The 27268-nt window shown below is 43.8% G+C and overlaps 1 protein-coding gene across 1 annotated transcript in view; it reads left to right on the top strand.

Annotated features, from left to right (window-relative positions):
• RXFP1 (relaxin family peptide receptor 1) overlaps positions 1-27268 on the top strand; it is a 589706-nt gene that overhangs the window by 459557 nt on the left and 102881 nt on the right. The window contains exons 6-7 of the mRNA XM_063920473.1: positions 13080-13151; positions 21188-21259. Coding sequence (XP_063776543.1) covers positions 13080-13151; positions 21188-21259 — 144 coding nt within the window. The remainder of the gene's footprint in view (positions 1-13079; positions 13152-21187; positions 21260-27268) is intronic.

Below are 27268 nucleotides of genomic sequence, written 5' to 3'. Positions count from 1 at the left end.
TTGAACCACTTAAGAGAGCAGATCTTAAATGGTTAACGGCTAAAGTGCTTTTTCTACTGGCAATGGCGTCAGCCAGAAGAGTGTCAGATTTAGGGGCATTATCGTGTAAGTCTCCTTTCCTAACTTTTTTTCCAGACAGAGCAGTTCTCAGAACGAGATCTGGTTTTCTTCCAAAAGTGGTTTCAAAGTTTCACCTGAATGAAGAGATTGTAGTCCCAGCTTTTCAGGTACCGGGACTATCTGCGGGAGAAGCGTCGCTGGACGTAGTCCGAGCTTTAAGAATCTACATAGATCGTACTAGTGCCATCAGAAAAACAGATTCTCTCTTCATCCTCTACGGATTCCATAGAAGAGCATGGCCTGCTAGAAAACAGATGCTGGCGAGATGGCTCCGAATGGTAATATCAGAAGCTTATTCTCATGCAGATCTCCCTACTCCGGCTAATGTCTCTGCACACAGGGTGCTTCAGCAGAAAAGATATGTAAAGCAGCCACATGGTCTTCCATAAACACATACATCAGACATTATGCCTTGGATACTTTTGCCTCTCATGACGCAGACTTCGGGCGAAAGGTCCTCCTGTGTAATCGGGAGCATCCCCACCACTAAAATTGGCTTTGGGAATCCCAATGTTATCCTGTGGATAATCCTGTGGACCCAGCCAGAGAAATAGACGTTATGGTAAGAACTTACCGTTGATAACGTGATTTCTCTTATGTCCACAGGTATCCACAGGGATCCCACCCTGACACACCTGATTTGAGGACCTAGACAATCACTAAACCTCTTCCTTCTTGTATGGAAGGGTGTGCATGTGTGTTCTTATCACCTAAACAGGTCTCTACCTGATGCTCCTGCCTAAATCGCTGTGGAAAGAACTGATCTGACTGAGTCAGTGGGCGGGACTATATGGTGAGGCCCCGATGCATCCTGGGAGGCCCGAAAGCTCATGACCGTGTTGGTGCCAATTCCGCTGTCGCTCAACCATATCCCAATGTTATCCTGTGGATACCTGTGGACATAAGAGAAATCACGTTATCAACGGTAAGTTCTTACCATTATAAATATATATAAATATGTGTGTGTGTGTGTGTGTGTGTGTGTGTGTGTGTGTGTCAAGGGGCCCAGAACACACACTACTGGTTAGCCAAGCCTCTAAGCATGGGCCCCATCTCTGTATTTCCCCGGTGGGCCCTTCATGTCCCAGTCCGACAATGGAGGGGTCTGTGTGCAGGCCCCTCCTCTCTGCAGTGCAATACATTTTTCATTGTTTCACGGTCTACTGTGTATTTGCAGGTCTCTGGGAACATTCGGCCCATGCCATGTTCCTGATGACTTCTCTACTGCCATTGTGCAGCTGCACCACCAACGTGCGACTCTTGAGAGGTGAGTATAACTCGTACTTGCCTACCCTCCAGAAATGGCCGGGAGGCTACTGAAAATCGGGTGCCCCTCCCGGCTCACCAGAAAGGTGGGCAAGTCTCCCGTGGCTCCGCAGCTACCCCACAACCCCCTCAGCTGCCCACTTACAGACAACAAGTGGGTTGTCCAAGGGGTCCTGATGACGCGATTTGTGCTGAATCGTATCATTGTAACCCTGTCCTCCGCTGTACAATGCCTGTAATAGTGGCACAACATAGCGGGGCGTGGCCACGGTGACGCGACTACAAGCACCACACCACCTGTGCTGCCTCAGCTACATAGCCACGCCCCCTATGTCATGTCACATCCGTCCTCCCCACCCCTGCTGTGCCGAGCTGGCTGCCCTCTTCCGGAGGGGGCAGCCAGAAAGTAGGCAACCCTGGTACAACTATATGGGAGCAGGCAGGGCCGGCGCTACCATTAGGCAGCTTTAGGCAGCTGCCTATGAGCGCCGGCCACTGGAGGGCGGCACTACACGATGATTAGAAAATGCTTTCTTTATTCCCTCTGCCTCAGCTAACCCGAGCTCCTGCTCTTCCTTAAGAGATGAGGAGCAGGGATGTTGTAGCCGCTCAATTGTGATCACTGGTGAGTGTAACCCTTCGGGTGATAAGCCAGCCCTTTTTATGTGTAGAGTTTTTAATGCGTTGCAAGACTGGAAGTTCCTCTCCCTGCAGGCAATCCTGCCGCCCCACCCCAGTGATAGCACCTTGCCCCTGCTCCATTACAACACTCTGGAATTGATCCCTGGACCCACCTCGGTCTCGAGCATGATGGCCGCACCCATCCCCCCCCCCGCAAATTGCCGGCACGGGCATGTGTGTGTCCTCCTCCTCCTCTCCCTCCCTCCCCCCCCCCACCCCGGACGAGTTGCGGACTCGGGGGGTGCAGGCTCCTGCCGCCTACATATTACTCCTAGCCCCCCCCCCTCCTCCCTCCACAGGCTCAGAGGTGATTGCAGACTCTTGCAGTTTGGCTGTCCCCCTCCCTCTGTTGCTGCGAGTGCAGGTTCGGTTCCCGGCGCACGCATGTGACTTCCAGCCAGCCCCCCAGCGACATACTCCCCCTATCCTGCCGCGACTTTCTCATGTTGACTCCCCTCCGCACCATACCCCCGTAGCGCACCACTGCATCGGTAACTTTTTAGACTGTGCGCGGGGGAAGATTCAAGCGGTAAGTGGCGGGACAGCGGGAGGGTGGCGGCAGTGGGTTTTCTGACTACCTTTTCCCTGCAAAGCCGATCTGTGCTGCTGCAGCGCCTATGGTTACTTTCTTTCAATGTAGCGCAGCCCTGCCCTAGGAGCTCTTGGCAGGGGGTAGATAGAGGTTCCAGGAAGCTGCTGCAGTGCAAACAGTAGCTTCTTACAGCGCAGCTGCTGACTGACTGCACTTGTCTCCTCAGCTCTGCTCCGTATACAAGGTGATGTGTGTGGGTTGCTTGTTCAGCACAGTACATTAAAAATCATTAAATGATGGGGGGGGGTTGCCTATATACAGCTATATGTGGGCAAATGCTGCTATACTTTACTTACTGTGCTCTCTCTTGCATGTTTTTCACTTAATACACATAAGCGCCAGTGTATGGTAAAGTCTTACATCTGGCACTCAAGTTGCTCTTGTGTAGGCTACAATGGGCTACTGCAGTCAGGAGACTGCAGTAGCTGCGTGGGCCAATATCAGTGGCAGCATTGCATCCCCCCATAGAAACCTATGGGGGATGTGGCTGAGGGCAGCATTGAAGAGATCGCAGCAGGTATCGGACATACCTGCTACAATTCCTCCTTCATACACTGCAGGGACACATCGTGTTTGCGGCTATGTCCCTGAAAACACCCGTTTTGGGGACATAGCTGCAAAATCTGTTTGATATATATGTCTTGAAAAAAGCTAATTAAAAAGCCGAAATGTTGACTAACACAGGAGGTTGTGAATTTATTGAAAGACCAGAATGCTGCCGTCTTTGTGTACTAATATATGCATTGTGTGTGTATGTTTTCTCTCTATATATATATACACAGCATATCTATACATCTGTGTGCATATGTATCCCGTTTAGAATGAACCCCCCATACAAATCCTGTATTTGCCCCTGGGTGGGGGGGGTGATATAAGGCATATATCACCTGGGATGGCAAGGGCTTTGTGAAACACCAGATGATCTGCCCTCCCCTCCCAGCCGTCCCTGACAGACACCGGTGACAGGGAGTCCAAGCCCGGCAGTCTCTACCCCGTGCACAAGTGCATTTTAAAGGGCACTTTGAGGCTGTCCACCCTCATCCAGAGCCACAGCATTAAACAGGAGGACAACCACGGTCAGTGCCTCACACCTGAGCTATCTACTATTCATTTGACCAGCAAGAGATTTGCAGCGGCAGCGCCTTTCTAGTTCTGTGGATAGCCAAACTAACATGGCAAAACATTAAGATGTGAATATAAATATATATTATAAGTGGCACTTATAAGACGCTGACTTCACACTTTTTCACCTGAGGGGCTGGGTACTGAGGGGGGGGAGGGGCAGCTGACAATTTGCCTAGGGTGCTGAGAAACCTTGCACCGGCTCTGGGAGCAGGGTGTGCAGTGTGTCAAAGTTAGAGATGTGCGCCGGAAATTTTTCGGTTTTGTGTTTTGGTTTTGGGTTCGGTTCCGCGGCCGTGTTTTGGGTTCGACCGCGTTTTGGCAAAACCTCACCGAATTTTTTTTGTCGGATTCGGGTGTGTTTTGGATTCGGGTGTTTTTTTTCCAAAAAACCTAAAAAACAGCTTAAATCATAGAATTTGGCGGTCATTTTGATCCCAAAGTATTATTAACCTCAAAAACCATAATTTCCACTCATTTTCAGTCTATTCTGAATACCTCACACCTCACAATATTATTTTTAGTCCTAAAATTTGCACCGAGGTCGCTGTGTGAGTAAGATAAGCGACCCTAGTGGCCGACACAAACACCGGGCCCATCTAGGAGTGGCACTGCAGTGTCACGCAGGATGGCCCTTCCAAAAAACCCTCCCCAAACAGCACATGACGCAAAGAAAAAAAGAGGCGCAATGAGGTAGCTGTGTGAGTAAGATTAGCGACCCTAGTGGCCGACACAAACACCGGGCCCATCTAGGAGTGTCACTGCAGTGTGGTAAATGGCATATTGGCAAGTTTACGCTTCTCCTCCGACAATTTTATTTTAGGTTTTGGAGTCCTTTTTTTACTGATATTTGGTGTTTTGGATTTGACATGCTCTGTACTATGACATTGGGCATCGGCCTTGGCAGACGACGTTGCTGGCATTTCATCGTCTCGGCCATGACTAGTGGCAGCAGCTTCAGCACGAGGTGGAAGTGGATCTTGATCTTTCCCTAATTTTGGAACCTCAACATTTTTGTTCTCCATATTTTAATAGGCACAACTAAAAGGCACCTCAGGTAAACAATGGAGATGGATGGATTGGATACTAGTATACAATTATGGACGGGCTGCCGAGTGCCGACACAGAGGTAGCCACAGCCGTGAACTACCGCACTGTACTGTGTCTGCTGCTAATATAGACTGGTTGATAAAGAGATAGTATACTCGTAACTAGTATGTATGTATAAAGAAAGAAAAAAAAACCACGGTTAGGTGGTATATACAATTATGGACGGGCTGCCGAGTGCCGACACAGAGGTAGCCACAGCCGTGAACTACCGCACTGTACTGTGTCTGCTGCTAATATAGACTGGTTGATAAAGAGATAGTATACTCGTAACTAGTATGACTATAAAGAAAGAAAAAAAAAACACGGTTAGGTGGTATATACAATTATGGACGGGCTGCCGAGTGCCGACACAGAGGTAGCCACAGCCGTGAACTACCGCACTGTACTGTGTCTGCTGCTAATATATAGACTGGTTGATAAAGAGATAGTATACTCGTAACTAGTATGTATGTATAAAGAAAGAAAAAAAAACCACGGTTAGGTGGTATATACAATTATGGACGGGCTGCCGAGTGCCGACACAGAGGTAGCCACAGCCGTGAACTACCGCACTGTACTGTGTCTGCTGCTAATATAGACTGGTTGATAAAGAGATAGTATACTCGTAACTAGTATGTATGTATAAAGAAAGAAAAAAAAACCACGGTTAGGTGGTATATACAATTATGGACGGGCTGCCGAGTGCCGACACAGAGGTAGCCACAGCCGTGAACTACCGCACTGTACTGTGTCTGCTGCTAATATATAGACTGGTTGATAAAGAGATAGTATACTCGTAACTAGTATGTATGTATAAAGAAAGAAAAAAAAACCACGGTTAGGTGGTATATACAATTATGGACGGGCTGCCGAGTGCCGACACAGAGGTAGCCACAGCCGTGAACTACCGCACTGTACTGTGTCTGCTGCTAATATATAGACTGGTTGATAAAGAGATAGTATACTTGTAACTAGTATGTATGTATAAAGAAAGAAAAAAAAACCACGGTTAGGTGGTATATACAATTATGGACGGGCTGCCGAGTGCCGACACAGAGGTAGCCACAGCCGTGAACTACCGCACTGTACTGTGTCTGCTGCTAATATAGACTGGTTGATAAAGAGATAGTATACTCGTAACTAGTATGTATGTATAAAGAAAGAAAAAAAAACCACGGTTAGGTGGTATATACAATTATGGACGGGCTGCCGAGTGCCGACACAGAGGTAGCCACAGCCGTGAACTACCGCACTGTACTGTGTCTGCTGCTAATATAGACTGGTTGATAAAGAGATAGTATACTCGTAACTAGTATGACTATAAAGAAAGAAAAAAAAACCACGGTTAGGTGGTATATACAATTATGGACGGGCTGCCGAGTGCCGACACAGAGGTAGCCACAGCCGTGAACTACCGCACTGTACTGTGTCTGCTGCTAATATAGACTGGTTGATAAAGAGATAGTATACTACTAATATTATATATACTGGTGGTCAGGTCACTGGTCACTAGTCACACTGGCAGTGGCACTCCTGCAGCAAAAGTGTGCACTGTTTAATTTTAATATAATATTATGTACTCCTGGCTCCTGCTATAACCTATAACTGGCACTGCAGTGCTCCCCAGTCTCCCCCACAATTATAAGCTGTGTGAGCTGAGCACAGTCAGATATATATATACATTGATGCAGCACACTGGGCTGAGCAGTGCACACAGATATGGTATGTGACTGAGTCACTGTGTGTATCGTTTTTTTCAGGCAGAGAACGGATATATTAAATAAAACAAACAACTGCACTGTCTGGTGGTCACTGTGGTCGTCAGTCACTAAACTCTGCACTCTCTTCTACAGTATCACAGCCTCAGGTCAATCTCTCTCTCTCTCTCTCAACCCTAATCTAAATGGAGAGGACGCCAGCCACGTCCTCTCCCTATCAATCTCAATGCACGTGTGAAAATGGCGGCGACGCGCGGCTCCTTATATAGAATCCGAGTCTCGCGAGAATCCGACAGCGTCATGATGACGTTCGGGCGCGCTCGGGTTAACCGAGCAAGGCGGGAGGATCCGAGTCTGCTCGGACCCGTGAAAAAAACATGAAGTTCGTGCGGGTTCGGATTCAGAGAAACCGAACCCGCTCATCTCTAGTCAAAGTATCTATGTTATATTGATTAGTCAAGTGCCCTAAGTAATTTTCCTTGCAAAACATTCTTCTAATGCTGCTATGCTCTGTCATACCTTATACTGGCTGCCTGTGTTTTACTGAATCCAAAGTAAAATACTTCCACTAACATAAAAAATGGAACTAACAAAAAAATAATTCACCAACCTATATCTCTTCACTTGTCTTGTGTTATCTCCCCATTCTGTCTCTCTGCTCTCCCCAAGATCTGTGCATCTCATCCACACTCATTACCAGCTTACATCAGGTGTGCCAAGGAAGGTGGAGGAGTACTTATTTCTGTGGCCCAAGTTTATTGGCCCTGGTCTGCCGCTCCCACACCTTCTTCCCTGTCAGCAGCAGCAGCCTATACCCCCAGCCAAGTACACACTGCTCTCTGCTTGCATCTGATGTACGAAGGGACGGTGGGCACTGACCATTCCACCATACCCCCTGAATCTGGTAGATTTTTTTTAACCCTGTGGATTCTACATGGAACGAAGAGGACCGATCATCACTGGAAAATAGGTGAGTATTTTGGGCTTTTTCTACAGGTTTCCAATTGGATTCTATGTTGACAGGGGACCGATGGGCTCCGTGGGACACTAGGTAAGTATGTGTGAGATTGTAAGTGTGCATGTATGTTAATTAAAGTTTTATTTCCACGGTGTGTGTTCTGTTTTTATTTGGGTATTTTTTGTTGTTGTAGAACTACAGGTACCAGCGGGCTCGTTACTTCCCCGCATGCTGGTACTTGTGGTTCTCCAAGTACCAGCAAGCGGGGGAGGCTTGCTGGAACTTGTAGTATGACAAAAAACAATATATTTTTTTTTTTACACAAAGGCTATCAGCCCCCCCATCCACTGCCCAGGGATGGGTGGGACAGCCTCTGGCTTCACCCCTGGTCCTTGGGTGCCTGGAGGGGGGGACCCCTTGATTTAAGGGGTCCCCACTCCTCCAGGGTTCCCCGGCCAGGGGTGACTAGTTGGGGGTAATGCCACTGCCGCAGGGACCAGTATAAAAGTGTCCACCAGCTGTGGCATTATCTCTCTGGCTAGTGAAGCCCGGTGCTGGTTTTAAAAATTCGGGGGACCCCTACGTCTTTTGTCCCCTGTATTTTTGGAACCAGGGCCTGCCCAAGAGCCCGGTGCTGGTTGTCTAAATATAGGGGGACCCCAGTCAATTGTTCCCAGGTATTTAAACTACCAGGACTGGCTCAAGGAGCCCAAGGCTGGTTATGCTTAGGAAGAGGGATCCCACACAAATTTTTTTTGGACATTTCAACTATTTCTGACCCTTTTCCACAGAGAAGCATGCATGGATCTCACTGATCCGTGCATGACTATCTGAACACACCAGCAAAAAGCAGGTGTGTTTGAAAGCTCCTTTTTTTATTCTATGCTTTCCTGGCAGTGTTTGGCTATTGTCGGCAGTGATTGAGAAATTCTTTGTAAATTACCGAGTTGTATAAAGTACAACAGAGATTCTCTAACGCCAACGATCTACAGTACTGTGTTGCTCGAACAGTTAGTTGTGTCAGAATACCCTAATTTATATTTACTGGTATGTCTACAGGTGCTCATTACCACTGTGTATTTTAGATAGCGGAATGAGTCGCTCCTGCAGATTTACCCTGATTTATGTGAAACCTGTGTGCACCCTTCCATTGAATGTTTTACAATGGATTACACAGAAAAAAAATGAATAAAGTGAATGTCAGGGGGGAAAAAATATATAGATTGGCACTTTGGGAATCGAACCCGGGACCCTCAACATGGGAGGTGGGAGCCTTCACCGCTAGCCCACATTGCTGCATGGAAGATACACAAGTTCATGTGTAAAAGTATTGCAAGCAGCGATTCCTTCCCATTGGTATTCGTTTATGCCGTTAGGGGACTCGGTCGCTCATTTTTTGCACTGTACATACTGTAAAGTCAATGAGTTACATTATTCCTTTCACACATTAGTTGTGTCTGCATACACAAGTGTTTTAACATGTTCATTTGCATTTGTATAAACTGTTCACACAGTGAATTGGCATCCAGGAACTTAGGGAGGAGCTTTTATCTCTCCACGTTATACTTAATACTACTGGATTTGGATGCTCACATATCCCTAACATCAATAGACCATACTGTACCTGTAGCACGTTTGTTTGCATCCGTATATGCTGTACTATTTGCATCTGTACTGTATATACTGTTATATACTGTATGACATACTGTAGCATAATGTAGCGTAATGAGATGCACCAGTAAAGTAGTTCTTACCCTGTAGTTCAGAATTGTATTTTAATGGAGACAACACGCATGTGCATTGGTGATTTTAAAAAGCGACATCTGGTGGATGATCTTAGGTATTACACTCAAAGGTAACGCCAAACGCTCTGTACGCCTCCCTTCGACTAGGTCCTTTATCACCTTCCACTTTATCACTTCACCGAGCTTAATAAATCTGCCCCAGAGTGAGAGTTTCAAAAAGGTTTTGCAGTTTTTTTTTAAAGTGTCAATCATTTACACCGCAAGATCAACCTGGTTTTGCAGTGTAAATGATTGTCACTTTAAAAAAAATTGAAAAACTCTCACTCTATTACATTTGGCCCCGTATTTGTTTCACTTTTTATAGGGAGGGGCACCAAGCACCATCTTGCCTCCGGGAGACTGGGATGAATTTACGCCCCTGGTTATTGCATAGAGAGTTTTGTAATCCATCTTACAATTTTCTCCACAAAGAAAATGTGTGCACCCGCTGGATCTGCGCTCCAGCAAATGAACATATAAATCCACAAAAAAAATTACCCCACAATGTAACATAGTATCTAACATAGTATCTAAGGTTGAAAAAAGATAATTGTCCATCGGGTTCAACCTATTTGTGGTCTCCTATGCACGATTATTTTGTATAACATTTTGACTGATGTTGATGACTGCCGTTCCGATTAACCCCTCTTTTTTATAATAACCATAGTGCGTGACTATGCCCCATAACCCTGGATATCCTTGTCCATTAGGAATTTATCTAACCCATTCTTAAAGGTGTTGACTGAGTTGGCCATTACAACTCCCTCAGGCAGGGAATTCCAAACATGTATCGTCCTTACCGTAAAAAGGCCTTTACGCCGTATTGTGTGGAATCTCCTCTCCTCTATCCTGAGCGAGTGTCCACGAGTTCTCTGTGTTGATCTAACCAAAAACAGGTCCTGCGCAAGATCTGTATATTGTCCCCTTATTTATTTCTAAATGTTGATCATGTCCCCTCTTAATCTCCTCTTTTCCAGTGTAAACATGCCTAGTCTTGCAAGCCTTTCCTTGTATTCCAGCATCTCGATACCCTTAATTAGTTTGGTCGCCCGCCTTTGAACCTTTTCTAGCTCCAGGATATCCTTTTTGTAGTAAGGTGCCCAGAATTGTACACAGTATTCAAGGTGTGGCCTCACAAGTGATTTATATAATGGGAGTATAATACTCTCGTTCCTAGCATCAATTCCCCGTTTCATTCATGCTAATATCTTATTAGCCTTCTTTGCTGCAGTCCTACTTTGGGTACTACTGCTTAGTTTGCTATCTATGAGGACAACTAAGTCCTTTTCCAGTACAGAATCCCCTAATTTTACCCCATTTAGTAGGTAGGTGTTATTTTTGTTCTTGTTACCACAGTGCATTACCTTACACTTGTCTGTATTGAAGCGCATTCTCCATTTTGCTGCCCAAGCTTCTAATTTAACTAAGTCATTCTGAAGCGACTCAGCATCCCCCTCCACATTTATAACTTTACATAATTTGGTATCATCTGCAAAAATTGACACCATGCTCTCTAGACCTTCTGTTAGGTCGTTAATGAAAATATTGAACAATAGCGGTCCTAATACTGAGCCTTGCGGCACACCACTTAGCACTTCAGTCCAAGTTGAAAAAGATCCATTAACCACAACGCGCTGCTCCCTATTATCTAACCAGTTTTTGACCCAAGTGCATATTGTGCTTCCTAGCCCTGATTATTGTAGCTTGTAGATAAATCTCATGTGTGGTACAGTATCGAACGCTTTGGCAAAATCTAAAAAGATTACATCCACCTCTTTACCTTGATCTAGGTTTGTGCTTACTGTTTCATAAAAGCCAAGTAAGTTGGTTTGACAGGATCTGTCCTTCATAAACCCATGTTGATTCCTTTTAATGACCTTATTGACTTCAAGGAACTTCTGAATACTATCTCTTAGAATACCTTCCAATACTTTCCCCACTATAGATGTAAGACTAACTGGTCTATAATTACCTGGTTCAGCTTTACTTCCCTTTTTGAATATAGGCACTACTTCCGCTATACGCCAGTCATTGGGAACCATACCTGATATTACTGAATCCTTAAAGATCAAAAATAGCGGTTTTGCAAGTTCAGAATGAAGCTCCATTAGAACCCTTGGGTGAATACCATCGGGAGCTGGTGACTTATTAATCTTTAAATGTTTTAATCGGTCACAGACTACTTCCTCGCTTAAATAAGTACCTATCAGTGGGATATTCTCATTATTGAGATTATATGTTAGTCCCTGAATTGGGTCCTCTCTAGTAAATACTGTTGAAAAAAAAACTAATTTAGAGTGTCCGCTATGTCATTATCATTTTTGCTTAAGACTCCCAACTTGTCTTTTAAAGGGCCTATACTCTCCTTCTTTAATCTCTTGCTATTAATGTATTTAAAGAATTTTTTGGGATTCGCTTTGCTTTCCTTTGCTACTAGTTTTTCAGTTTCTACTTTAGCCACTCTTATTTCCTTTTTGCATATTTTGTTACATTCCTTATAGTGCTGAAATGACTCTGCTTCCCCGTCAGATTTGTATTTTTTAAGTGCTCGCCTTTTCTTGCCCATAAGTTCCTTTATCTTTTTGTTAAGCCACATCGGTTTATGATTTTTATTCCTTTTTTTGCTGCTCGTAGGAATAAATTTGAGTGTATTTTTAGCTAGCAGGAATTTTAGTACCTCCCATTTCTCCGTGCTTTCAGAGTTTGAATTCCAGGATCAGATAGTGAGTAAATGTGCCCAGAGATGGAATCTCAGCATCTCAAAGCAGATCTGTATGGCACTCATTGTTTAACCTCAATAGTTTATTTCACTATGGAACGAGAATCTTGTTGCAGTCTAGAAAGATTAGGGGGCCATTTATTTATGAATCTTAGCTATTTAAAGCTCATTGTGTATGAATTATGGTGCTACAGCCAATCAGCTCCCAACTGTAATTTTTCAAATAAGTGACAAGAGATGATTGGCTGGAGCATCATTTATCATACGCAACAATTAAAGAGCTAAAACTCGATAAATGGGCCCTTTCGTTTCTGATGTAGAGCTTGTATAAATAGTGGGAGGAAATTTCAGTATTCCTTTTAAGTTGTTGAACCTATTAATATTCCTTTTATTTTGGCAAAATGTTGAGTACATATGATATGGAAGCTAGATTTTCTATTAATAATAGAATACCAGGTATTTGGTAGCACAAATGAAACATGTTTTCACATACCTCCCTACAAGGTCATGGTCATGGTAGAGGTTTGATCATACTGGTGTGTGTCCCGGATGTGTGAATATTTCTTCTGAAATGCTGGGCAAGCCCCGACCATCCTCTACTCCCCTAAAAATGGCCCTGCGTTGCGATGTCCTCTTGTGGTAGGTGTGAGTGGCATTTACTTATAGTAGTGAGTTGGACATACAGTACTGTACCTCTCAAGTGTCCCAGAAGCTGAGTCCTCCAGAGAGGACAGTTGTAGGAGTGTATTCAGGAATAGGGAAGTGTATAGTTCCTGTTAATTTATTTAAGTGTTTTCAATCCCAGTCGTATCATCAATTGGCGCTAGAATTCCAAATACGATAGTTGGACAACTATTTGATCTTAGTATAGTGTATTCAGTTGTTTTTTTCCTATAAACTAAAGTGTACTGCACAAACTGTAGATGGTACATCATACATTAATATTCTACATTTGTTCTCTAGCACCACCTAATGTTCATCAATATATTTACTGTCCTTTTTAGTGATACATTGTTTTTCATTGTCCTAGGTATCTACAACATAATACAATTAGGACTGTATCTGTGCATGCATTCAGAGGTCTACACAACCTAACAAAGCTGTAAGTATCATACAATAATATGTGGGTGTTATAGGTCATTTATGTAGTTTTTATATGGTTTCATACAGCTGAACATAGACATTACTTGTGATGACAAGTGCTAGCAACTCATATATCTGTCCATTCTAAATACACATTTAGAGGGATACCTATCAAAAGTTTGGTGAGAGATAAAGTACCAACCTTTTAACTACTGTCATTTTAAAGCTTGTGTTTGAAAAATGACAGGTACATTATCCCTCTCCGCTTTTTTATCTCTGTCCAAGATATCATAAATACTGTATCCCCCTTCATATTAAAATGAGAAACCTGGATTACAAAAACATGATGTGGAGGTTTATACACCCATTACACACATGGCTACTGTTCGGTTTATAAATCTTTCTTAATGTTACAGTGCATCTTAATTCACAACTTGCATATATCATATTGGGAGAAATGAACTTACTTTGGGTGCCGCAATAATTTAATGTTTGCATGATGGAGCAATTCAATTGTTTTGGGTGCCCATTTACCACACTTATTGTGCCCAAAAGCACTGGGTTTAGTTGTGTATAGCGGCTAAACCCATCTAAAGTCCTACTTAGAACATATAAAATATAATTTTCACACATTTATGCCTCACCACCTCAGGAGGCAGAAATGTGTGTGCGTGTGGAACTTGTGCTCGAATGGGGCAACAATTGAATTGCTCTGTCGGGCGTCCATTAGTAACAGCCGCTGGAAAAACTGTTTAAATTGCCACAATTGTGTACACAGGGGACCTCATGGACTACAGTAGTGGATGTTTATATCGAAATGCCTTGATTTTTGCACTCATATCTAGATGCAAGAGCAAACTTCTGGGGTCTGCCTTGTAGTCTTAATCATCTGCCCAATCCAGGGCCACATCTGATTCAGATTATAATGAGGGCAAATAATTGCAGTTGATGAAGCTGTTTCCATGGTGGCATAAGGTCCACTGCAGTAGGGCCTGAGTTTCCGGTCAGCCTACTCCTGCACAGTTTTAGCAATGGGCTCTCGAGAGCTAATGTCACAAACTAGAAGAACTGAACCTTGTTGGAGAAAGAGCTAAAGAGAATTAGGAGTCGGACAGAGCGTGGGGTTATGGACCCCATATCTGCAGTGGTACAGAACATTGCTTACTACAGCAAAAAGCAATGTTATAAAGGTTGAGTATCCCTTATCCAAAATCCCACATTTTGAGATAATGATTATATATATATATATATATATATATACACACACACACATACATATATATATATATATATATATATATATATGTCATTATCTCAGTATGGGACCCGAAAATGTGGGATTTTGAATTTTGGGATACTCAACCTGTACTACTACATTTTAACAATACAGACACTCCAATTACACCTATGCACGTGCTATATGTAGTAGCTACATTGATGAGCAGGGTCTGTGATACAGCTGATACAATGTGAAATTAGAGGAACGTGGGACAAATCAGTGATTTCTCTGCAGTTTTCCTCTTGTTAAGTAGGAACTGCTTGAGCCCCCTTTTCCAGAAAAAAAAGTCCAGCAAAGGGCTTCTCACTGCTTGATAATTAGACCCCTTACTGTGCAACAATGAATATTCCAAGTCCAGACTCCTGCATATTTAAAATCAGTGGTTTCATTAAAACAGGTTGCTGGAATACTGCTGGGCTTCATTTTTGGATTTGACTACATTTTGTGTTTGAAGCTTTTCCGTTGGGCTCTTGTGCTGAAGTGTAACATGAAGTCATAAAATGTGTGAGACTGGGGGTAAATTCTTGCAATAATAGGAATCACAACTTATGTAATTAGCATATTCAGTTAGCAGTGCTTGAAACCCCAGTAAAAATCAATAAGTTCATTAAAACATGACACATTAGAAAAGAACAGCAACAAATACTTAAATATCAAGTAATTAAAGGGAAACGCTATTTAACATAGTCACAAGACCAGACAATACAGACCGTGGGGTTTATTTACTAATATTTGTGTTTGTGCCGTTTTTAAAGGAGTTTGATCTCGAATGGTATCGGGTGCATTTTCCTGCAACTTTTTGAATCCTGATATGGTCATTTACTAAGCTGCAGAGTTTTGAACAATCGTATTTTCCGATGTCGATGTGATTCGTAATGTCAGGCAGTGTTTTACGGGAGTGATTAGTAAAACACTGCCTGACAAAACACAAGGAATCCCGGACGGATCTGTGAGATCCGTGCAGGACTTCATTGTGTGCATTCTGAGAAGTGCGGAATGGGTTAAAAATAAAAAAAAAATTGCGTGGGGTCCCCCCTCCTAAGCATAACCAGCCTCGGGCTCTTTGAGCCGGTCCTGGTTGTAAAAATACAGGGGAAAAACTGACTGGGGTTCCCCCATATTTAAACAACCAGCACTGGGCTCTGCACCTGGTCCTGGTGCCAAAAATACGGGGGACATAAAATGTAGGGGTCCCCCGTATTTTTACCACCAGCACCGGGCTCCTCTAGTCAGAGAGATAATGCCACAGCCGGGGGACACTGTTATATTGGTCCCTGCGGCCCTGGCATTAAATCCCCAACTAGTCACCCCTGGCCCGGGTACCCTGGAGGAGTGGGGACCCCTTAAAATAAGGGGTCCCCCCCTCCAGCCACCCAAGGACCAGGGGTGAAGCCCAAGGCTGTCCCTCCCATCCGTGGGCGGTGGATGGGGGGGCTGATAGCCTTTTGTGCAAAAATAGAATATTGTTTTTGTAGGAGAACTACAAGTCCCAGCAAGCCTCCCCTGCAAGCTGGTACTTGGAGAGCCACAAGTACCAGCATGCGGGGGGGGAAACGGGCTCGCTGGTACCTGTAGTTCTACTACAAAAAAATACCCAAATAAAAATAATACACAGACACCGTGAAAGTAAAAGTTAAATGCACATACATGCACACTTACATACACACATACTTACCTATGTTGACACGAAGCACTCAGTCCCCTTGTCCAGTAGACTCCAGGGGTACCTGTAAATAAAATTATACCTACAAAGAATCCAGGGTAGATCGGTCCTCTTCTTAAAAGTTATAATCCACGTAGTTGTAAAAATAAAAAAACGAAAAACCCGATCCACGCACTGAAAGGGGTCCCATGTTTACACATGGAACCCCTTTCTCCTACTGGCGGGACCCCCTTGTGACTCCTGTCAAAGAGGGTCCCTTCAGCCAATCAGGGAGCGTCTTGTCATGGCACTCTCCTGATTGGCTGTGCGCTCCTGCACTGTCAGTCAGGCGGAGTACAGTGGATACAATGTAGCGCAGCGACGCTACATTATATCCAATGGTGGGAACTTTGCGGTCTGCGGTAGACTGCGAGATTAAGTGGAGTCACTCTTGTGGTTGGCCGCACTTAACCTGGTGGTCTACCGCAGACCGCAAAGTTCCCACCATTGGATATAATGTAGCGCCGCTGCGCTACATTGTATCCACTGTACTCCGCCTGACTGACAGTGCAGGAGCGCACAGACAATCAGGAGAGTGCCATGACAAGGCGCTCCCTGATTGGCTGAAGGGACCCTCTTTGACAGGCGTCACGGGGGTCCCGCCAGTTGGGGAAAGGGGTTCCATGTGTAAACATGGAACCCCTTTCAGTGCGTGGATCGGGTTTTTATTTATTTTTATTTTTACAAGTACGTGGATTATAACTTTTAAGAAGAGGACCGATCTACCCCGGATTCTTTGTAAGTATAATTTTATTTACAAGTACCCCTGGATTCTACTGGACAAGGGGACTGAGTGCTTCGTGTCAACATAGGTAAGTATTTATGTATGTATGTAAGTGTGCATGTATGTGCATTAAACTTTTACTTTCACGGTGTCTGTGTATTGTTTATATTTGGGTATTTTTTTGTAGTAGAACTACAGGTACCAGCGGGCCCATTTTTCCCCCGCATGCTGGTACTCAGCTTGCAGGGGAGGCTTGCTGGGACTTGTAGTTCTGCTACAAAAAAACAATATTCTATTTTTACACAAAAGGCTATCAGCCTCCCATCCACCACCCACGGATGGGGGGGGGACAGCCTCGGGCTTCACCCCTGGTCCTTGGGTGGCTGGAGGGGGAGCCCCTTGATTTAAGGGGTCCCCACTCCTCCAGGGTACCCCAACCAGGGGTGACTAGTTGGGGATTTAATGCCAGGGCCGCAGGGACCAATATAACAGTGTCCCCCGGCTGTGGCATTATCTGTCTGTCTAGTGAAGCCCGGTGCTGGTGGTAAAAATACGGTCCCCCGTATTTTTGGCACCAGGACCAGGCGCAGAGTCGGTGCTGGTTGTTTAAATATGGGGGAACCCCAGTCAGTTTTTTCCCTGTATTTTTACAACCAGGACCGGCTCAAAGAGCCCAAGGCTGGTTGCGCTTAGGAGGGGGGACCCCACGCAATTTTTTTTTTCAATTTTTTCACTAAACAGACCTTTTCCCATAGATAACCATGCACAGATCTCACTGATCCATGCATGATTATCCAAACTCGCCTGGAAAATGCAGGTCTATTTTTTGGATGCTTTTTTTAATTAATCGCAAAAAAATATACCCGCAATTGAGCATTCAGAGACTAACACCCAAATACGAATGAATAGTAAATTCCTGTGTTGTATGAACAAACAGCCGCGTTTGACCGATGGTCTATTCATTAGTTTTTCTGAACTTTGCTGTCAAAACCATTATGAATAGCCCAAACACTGCCAAGATTTGTGTTTAGTAAATTCCCGTGTTGCCACTTAGAAAAAAATAAATAAAAATCAGACAAACTCAGAACTTTAGTAAATATACCCCCATGTATAATGGCTAATTAGTTACTTATGTGTTTCATGTGCACATTAGATCTAAACATTCAACATCTCTAAAAACAAGTAGATAATTTTATTACAGTTAAAAAAAAATTAGTACTATTGGTATTAAAAATAAATAAATAAAACATTTACATACTAATATAATATTTTGTTTCATTAAACTGATCTCCCCAAAAGTACATAAAATCATAAACTTAATTAAAGCCATACATTTTTCTTTGTCTGAAAAATTAAAGGAGATTGGGGGCAGATATATTAAGCATGGAGAAGGGATAAAGAATTGATAAAGCGGTGATAAGTGCAAAGTGATAATGCACCAGCCAATCAGCTCCTAACTGTCATTTTTCAAATCCGTAATGATAGCCTTATGTGTTAGCACCCTGCGCTTATCACTGCTTTATCACTTTTTTATTCCATCTACAGGTTAATACATCTGCCTCAAATGGCCTTATTCAGCTTGGGTTGTAAATGTGATTGCATTCTCCCATTTTCAGGACCACTGCGCCAGTGCCGTAACTAGACATTTTAGCGCTGTGTGCAAGAAACTGCCTCGGCGCCCTCCCCCCTCTATGCAAAACAGGGGCAGTGCGCGCCGTAGGCGCGCAAAAATATATAGGGGCGTGGCTTCATGGGGAAGGGGTGTGGTCACAAAATAATACCAATTCATTTTACTGTGCACAGTAGTCTCTATTATTCAAATTACGCTGCACAGTAGCGCCACTACACCAGGTAGAGCCCCTTTTACACATTATGGCAGACAGATTCACCTTTTAACACATTACGGCAGACAGCGTCCCCCTTTTTACACATTACGGCAGCCAGTCCCCCTTTTTACACATTACGGCATCCAGTCCCTCTTTTTACACAGTATGGCAGACAGAGTCCCCTTTTTACACATTACGGCAGCCAGTGCCCATTTTTACACATTACGGCAGACAGAGTCCCCCTTTTATACATTACGGCAGACAGGGTCCCCCTTTTACACATTACGGCAGATAGAGTCCCCCTTTTTACACATTACGGCAGCCAGTCCCCCTTTTTACACATTACGGCAGACAGTGTCCCCCTTTTTACACATTACGGCAGACAGCGTCCCCTTATTACACATTACAGTAGACAGCATCCCCCTTTTTACACATTACGGCAGACAGCGTCCCCCTTATTACACATTACAGTAGACAGCATCCCCCTTTTTACACATTACGGCAGACAGCGTCCCCCTTATTACACATTATGGCAGATTGCATCCCCATATTACACATTACGGCAGATTGCGTCCCCTTATTACACATTACATCAGACAGCGTCCCCTTATTACACATTACGTCAGACAGCGTCACCCTTTTTACACATTACGGCAGACAGCGTCACCCTTTTTACACATTACGGCAGACAGCGTCCCCCTTTTCACACATTACGGCGGACAGCGTCCCCCTTTTTACACATTACGGCAGACAGCGTCCCCTTATTACACATTACGGCAGACAGCGTCCCCTTATTATACATTACGGCAGCCAGTGTCCCCTTATTACACATTATGGCAGACACTCCCTACACACACACACACCCTGTCACCTCCAGTCACACCACACACACACATACGTCCGGGAGAGCTGTAGCAGAGACGGACAGACACAGATAGACCAAACAGCTAAGTCGGGGGGCATGGCCTAATCGTGGACCCGTGGCCACTCCCCCTTTCAGCACTGATAGGCGGCCTTGGAGACGAGGAGGCGCAGGACCGGACACACGGCAATCACATCCAGCGTCCTGATCTGCCGCTGCAGCTACAGTGCTTCTGCAGACAAGCACTGAGCAGCGCGGACCAGCAGGTGTTGCCGGCGGTCCTGCGCCCTCAGTGCACATGCGCTGTGTGCCAGGCACTGCACTACACTGCGCATGCGCAGAACCTGTTCTGTGCCTGCGCGGGCCGGCAAATGCAGTCGCATCCGATTTCAGGCCGGTCGCGTGACTCACATGTGACTGATGCGATGGGAAAAATGGCCGACCTGCGTCTGCTTTTGAAGCCAGGGGTCAATTCTAGTTAGCTGCGATAGCAATTAGATTGCGAACACAGCACTGCACAACCCTCAGCATGTTGGGTCAAATCATATACAGAGACCAGTCACTACTGGTCTCTGTAAATGGCATTTTCACTCTATTTAAACCCATTACAGTGGTGTTCAAATGAATTGGGCCAATGCAATTTTTTTGAAAAATATATATATATATATATATAAATAGTATGTTTTGGGGTAAATTTCTGAAGATTTATCAATATATATATATACACACACACACACACACACACACACAGAGAATTTGATCTGCAAATACATACATGTACAGTATATGCAATCTATCTTCTGTGTTATACTTGTGGCGTCCAGCGTTTTGGATGTGAGAGCTTTACTTTTAAAAAGAAGTTTCTATAAATGTCAATACAGCATCAGAAAGAAAAACATCATAACAGCTGACTTTAAGGAAGTTTACTACATTAATGAACTTTTGGAATGATAATTTTAATAGAGAAGTATACTGTAATGGTTTTAATTTTTGTTGTATTAATTATTTTGTGAAATAAACAGCTTGAACTATTTCACTGTCTTTCTGTTGTAGCATTTTAGTGTCATATAGAATTACTACTACAATACATTTAAAATGAAATAATGGATATGCTATACTTTACTATTTAATAATGTATAAACCATTGTTTTACCACAAATTAGCAATTGTGAAGTATCTTCTATTTTTGTGTGTCTGTAGTGGGGAGTGTTCCATTATACTTAAGATAAGACTAAACGGTAAAGGTAAAAGTTTTTCTACAATTTCGCCTATTTTGCATTCAATGTGATTGAACTCTAACTACTGTAGAATTTGACATGCTGCCACTTATTAAATATAATAATCCTTAGTGGGGGGTTTTTAATCTTTATAGTTCAACTATTCAGAGTCAGTGCTTTATAAAGCATGCCATTGAATATAAATTGAAGTTTCCAGAAATTAGTTCTCCTGAGTGTCATATTTGTATTTGGTACCCAGGGAGTAGTTTAGGCTCCCTGGATTTTGTATTGCTTCATTGAGGATGTTTCAAATATGAACAATTTATTTCAGGTTTTGTTATCATTTCATTAATTGATCATATAAATGTCTAAATATCCATTTCAGATAATGAAGAAATATCTTGCAGATTTGTATTTTTTTTAATATATTTATGATTATTTGCAGTTATTTGAGTCATAATGCTATAACCACGCTTAAACCCGGAGTATTCCGAGATCTCCACAAACTGGAATGGTTGTAAGTTTTACTCACTTGTGCAATGTGCATCCTTAATATTGGTTTACATTGTCTTTCCTGATTGTATATTGTCTTTCCTGATTGTATATATAAATAAAGTGTAGCAGCGCTATTGGGAATGTAGTAGCTCAGTTATAATGATTAAATTATAAATTAGTGAAGGAAATAAGCAGTAATGTTAGCAGTACCTGTAAAAGAATAAATGGTTAATAAATGTTCATAATCTCCTTTGAGATTCCGCTATATGTAGGAATTTACAGGCTGCTAACTGTCCTTACACAACACTACCTTATTGCTGGGCGGTGGTGCTGGATCTTTAGCTTCTTCCTCATCCACAGTCAGAGCAAGTGCTGACTAAGGGGCATAGTTATCGCAAAACATGGTGTGATAGCCCCAAAAAATAACTGTTTTAGGAGGATTGCAGCAAATATTAAGTATCCCCAGAATATATATATATATATATATATATATATATATTTAGAGGGAGAGCATGGCCAGGATGTAATGGGAGCCGATAACGGCAAAACATTTGTGTGCTAAAAAAATAAATAAAAAAATAAGTACAGTATGTGGAGTATTTGGAAATTAAACACAGAATATAGGCATGTCACATATCATTGGATTCAGCTGGAAGTGCTTGTGCGACGTAGTACACCCTTTTGTGGCCATTACACATTTGCAGGGCTTAAATGTGCAAAAAGATTAACATTGTGTCTGTTTAGCCTGACTGCAGCAAATATGTAGGAGGGCACATTTATACGGGTGTAGTAGGGTATGCCATGCTATCTATTCTCCCTCCAGGGTGGTCGTGGGACCCCAAGAGGGAGAAAAGATGTCCGTATGCCGGCTGTCGGGATTCCGGCGCCGGTACACTGTGCGTCGGGATCCCAACAGCTGGCAAACTGAATACCATCCATTTATACATGTATGTGTTAAAGGGCTTCATATTCAACAATTAGGGCAAATGTACTCACTAAATCATGTTTTAACATGTGCTACAAAACACAATTCCCTTATTGTAACCCTAAATAGTGTATCTACCTAAGCATACAATGACAACATATTAGGGGTAAATATAAGTTTGACTTTACAATTACCTTTTGTTTTTGGAAAAAACACAAACACATTTTTAGAAAGGACACTTTAAAAAAATGGACACAAATGTCAATAGAATATAGTTGTTTGAAAGAAAACAAAGAAGAGGAAAAACAAAAATCACTGGGAGGAGGAAGCACCTCGACGCCCCTCCCCCCTGTGGGCACTACACCTTGTGGGGGGTGACTGGTGATCCATTGACTGCGTCCTGGATCGACCTCCTTATGACCTTCTGCCGCGATGGAGGAGTCATGTACGCCTGTTCACCCAGCAGGTGTGGGTATGCACCATGGCATGGACTAGAGCGCAGTTCTCCTCAAACAAATCCCTCGCACTGCGCACAGCCCAGGTCCTGCCATGATGTCCCAGCCTCTTCATCCTCCTCCTACTCCGTGTCCTCCACAGCAACCTCTTGTACCGCCTCCTCCTTTTCTGCCTCTGTCAGACACAGGCTGCTGCTGGGATATGGCCTCCTCCTTCTCTACTCAATTGCCTATAAGCCATGCCTACTCAGAAAACGCCAAACACTGCTAACAAGTGGTAAACGCAGGATTTTTAAGAGGGGGTTTCCAGATTATACACACACACACTATATATATATATATATATATATATATACACACAGTTGTGCTCATAAGTTTACATACTCTAGCACAATTTGTAATTTTCTGCCCATTTGTCAGAGAATATGAATGATAACTCACAAACTTTTTTTTCACTCATGGTTAGTGGTTGGGTGAAGCCATTTATTGTCAAACAACTGTGTTTACTCTTTTTAAATCATAATGACAACAGAAACTACCCAAATGACCCTGATCACAAGATAACATACCCCAGTTCTTAATACCCTGTATTGCCCCCTTTAACATCAATGACAGCTTGAAGTCTTTTGTGGTAGTTGTGGATGAGGCTCTTTATTTTCTCAGATGGTAAAGCTGCCCATTCTTCTTGGCAAAAAGCCTCCAGTTCCTGTAAATTCTTGGGCTGTCTTGCATGAACTGCACGTTTGAGATTTCCCCAGAGTGGCTCAATGATATTGAGGTCAGGAGCCTGAGATGGCCACTTCAGAACCTTCACTTTACTCTGCTGTAGCCAATGACAGGTCGACTTGGCCTTGTGTTTTGGATCATTGTCATGTTGGAACGTCCAAGTACATCCCATGCGCAGCTTCCGGGCTTATGAGTGCAAATTTTCCTCCAGTATTTTCTGATAACATGCTGCATTCATCTTGCCATCAATTTTGACCAAATTTCCAGTGCCTTTGTAGCTCACACATCCCCAAAACCTGTTTCACAGTAGGAATGGTGTACCTTTCATCATAGACCTTGTTGACTCCTCTCCAAATGTAACGTTTATGGTTGTGGCCAAAAAGTTCAATTTTGGTCTCATCACTCCAAATGACTTTGTTCCAGAAGTTTTGAGGCTTGTCGCTGTGCTGTTTGGAGTATTGTAAGCGGGATGCTTTGTGGCATTTGCGTAGTAATGGCTTTCTTCTGGCGACTCGACCATGCAGCCCATTTTTCTTCAATGCCTCCTTATTGTGCATCTTGAAACAACCACACCACTTTTTTCAGAGAGTCCTGTATTTCAGCTGAAGTTATTTGTGGATTTTTCTTTGCATCCCGAACAATTTTCCTGGCAGTTGTGGCTGAAATTTTTGTTGGTCTACCTGACCGTGATTTGGTTTCCACAGAATCCCTTATTTTCCACTTCTTAGAGTTTGAACACTGCTGATTGGCATTCTCAATTGCTTGGATATCTTTTTATATCCCTTTCCTGTTTTATACAGTTCAATTACCTTTTCCCGCAGATCCTTTGACAATTCTTTTGCTTTCCCCATGGCTCAGAATCCAGACACGTCAGTGCAGCACTGGATGAAAGATGCAAGGGTCTTTCAGGAGTCCAGAAACTCACTGACCTTTTATACACACACACACACTGATTACAAGCAAACAGATCACAGGTGAGGATGGTTACCTTTAGTAGCCATTCAAACCCGTTTGTGTCAACTTGTGTGCATGTTATCAGGCCAAAATCTCCAGGGTATGTAAACTTTTGATCAGGGTCATTTGGGTAGTTTCTGTTGTCATTCTGATTTAAAAAGAGTAAACACAGTTGTTTGACAATAAATGGCATCACCCAACCACTAACCATGAGTGAAAGAAAAGTTTGTGAGTTATTTATATTCTCTGACAAATGGGCAGAAAATCACAAATTTGCTAGGGTATGTAAACTTATGAGCACAACTGTTCATATACACACATATATACATACACACATATATATATACACACATTGATTTATATGTATGTGTACATATATGGCAGATTCCACCCCTTTTGAGCGGTGGCACATGGTCATTGGGTATGAACTGAAGATCTTTGATACAGTGACATTGTTGAACAAAGTGTTTTGCAACCGAAGGTGTTGAATTTTCTGTTTTACTAAATGCTTTCTTAATGGATGAACAATGAAGGGCTATACGTTCTTTTAGCATTCTGATAGTTTTTCCAACATACACTTTGTTGCAAGGGCAAAAGATCAGATAAACGACATATTTGGTTTCACAGGTCATGCGATGACGCAAGTGATACGTGTTGCCCATATTAGTGGGCATTCCACTTCGATTATGTCTGAGGTATTTACAATTGGATTTGGTAGCCTCCTTTGTACTCCAGATGTTGTTTTTTCTATTTTTCTTTTTTTATTTTTCTTTGTGTAATATATTTTTTTGTATATCAGTGGGCTGTTCCCTCCCTTCCGGGAAACCAGGGAGGTATCTGTTTGGTTCCGACTGTCCTGTTGGACAGGGGAGCTATTACATGCCCCCTACATGATGTCACATCCGTGTGGATTCATAGGATATGGCGACATGTGCAGAGAGACTGTAGGCACGGGAGCGTTTCACTTTCGTGTGGGGCTGGTGCGCCTGCGCTGTCCACCGTTTGATGCGGGGGAGTGCGGGCGTGCCAGTTTCCTGGCATCCGTTCCGGTGCGCAGCCTTGAGCGTCCTTGTGTGGCCGGGAGGTAGGCACAGCGCTTCAGGTAAGGCTTTACACACTATAAATTGGTGGTTGTGTTGGCAATTTTTAGCACAACACTTTTCTGAACAGCACTGCTGACTATGCAGTGCGTTTGCACCATGGCACTTTATATCCCCTGATGAATGCGAATGAAATAGCTGTCGAGATGATGAGTATTTGAAGTTTTCAATTCTTGCTGCTCTACTTTGATATGTGCTGGATGTTTGCTGCTTTATAATGCACTTTACTGGAATAAGTAAATTTTTTCTTGGACAGAAATTAGTGCGCTGGTTTTTCTGAACTTGAGCTCTCTGGTGGTTTCTCTGGTTTGGACATTGGTGTATTAGTATTCTGACCTGGCACCTGGTTCATTTATATTTGGAAGTGAGAAGCGGCTCTGTTTGTGGATTTTTTTTATATATATATATATATATATATCTATCACAGAGCGAGAGAGAAGCTGGGGCATGGAGAGAGAGATGCAAGGGGGAGAGAAAGTGGGAGGCATGGGGAGAGAGAGGGGCTTTCGTGGGAGAGAGGCATGGGGTAGAGACGGAGGCATGGGGAGAGAGCAAGAAAGCCATGGAGAGAGAGAGGGGCACAGAGGAGAGAGATGTGGAGTGATAGTGTATATCCCCAGTGCAGGGGGGTGGTGGTGGGGGGTTGGTAGTATTCATTATATTACCCTCCACCTAATCGGTGAGTAGGGCATATTTATATTTTTAAGGGCAAAATAATATATGTGTTGTATCGTTGCAGTCGTTCAAAATATGTCCTCATTGAATAGGTGTAGGGTGCTAGAATTAACACTAGGTAGTATATGGGGCAGTATACTCTATGTCCCTGGGGCCAAAGGGGGTGGTGGTATGGTGTGTTGTGTACATCCCTGGAGCCGGGGAGGAGAAGCGGGACGGCAAGCAGTGTATGTCCCTGGGCCCACGGGGTACTGTATGTCTAAGTGGCCTGGGGGTAGGGTATGTTCTGGACACCAGGCGGTAAAATGGATTATGGGTATGTTTCGGAGGCAGAGGTGGTGGTTAGGGTGGTACTGTACTGTGAGCCTAGGGGATAGGGCTGGCTGGCCTATCACCCCCCACCACAGCCAGCACCTGGAGCACGAACTCCATACAGTCTACAACCTTTTGAGGCAAGCTGGGAGTATTAGTAGTGAGAATAAGGGGAAGAATGTGAGTAGTAGTGCAGAGCAAGAAAGTAGGCTGGGATTAGCAGTGGGGGAGAACAAAATATGTTGGGGTGAGAGAGATAAGGATAGGGAGTGAGACATGGGGAGAGATGTGGGAGAGAGCGTGAGATGAGGGAGGGGTAGAGTGAAATATTGGAGAGAGAGAGAGACAAGGGACTGATAGGGGATCGATAAGTAACCCAGCGGAATAAAACCTGCAAGGTTGTAATAGTTACTGTATACAATAAAATAACCCCCATTTTCAGTGAGTGCTTACCAGCTTGCTCACTGCTTCCACGGTCACACAGCGTGCATCGCCTTCATAGATTAGTAAGAGGTTCCACTGCACTGTTGTGGTGATAGGAGCAACCAGTGAGGATGGTAAGAGCTGTGTGGCTGTGGCCATGCAGACTGCAGCGCACCACTGCTGCTGCTCCACAGCCACACTATTAGCTGCGATCTACAAGCCTCGCCTCCTCTGACCTCTGAGATTAGTGCCTTGTGCGTCTGCACAGCCGTCACTGCATGACAGCGGGCCGCGGTGCTGGCAGGCAGCGGCTACTAATGAGAAAGGAAGTACCCTGAAAATCCCGTTGGGCCAATTCATCCCTGGGCGGGAGGGACATTAGAATGAAGACATGCCGCCGCCTCCCCGACTGGATCTCCTAAGCATGCGAGCACACATCGCTGCCAGTGCTCTGTCATGGG

Source organism: Pseudophryne corroboree, chromosome 1 (assembly GCF_028390025.1).
Source record: "Pseudophryne corroboree isolate aPseCor3 chromosome 1, aPseCor3.hap2, whole genome shotgun sequence".
Taxonomy (NCBI): domain Eukaryota; kingdom Metazoa; phylum Chordata; class Amphibia; order Anura; family Myobatrachidae; genus Pseudophryne; species Pseudophryne corroboree.
The sequence above is the reverse complement of the archived record's forward strand: the minus strand, read 5'-3'. Positions and strand labels throughout refer to the sequence as shown.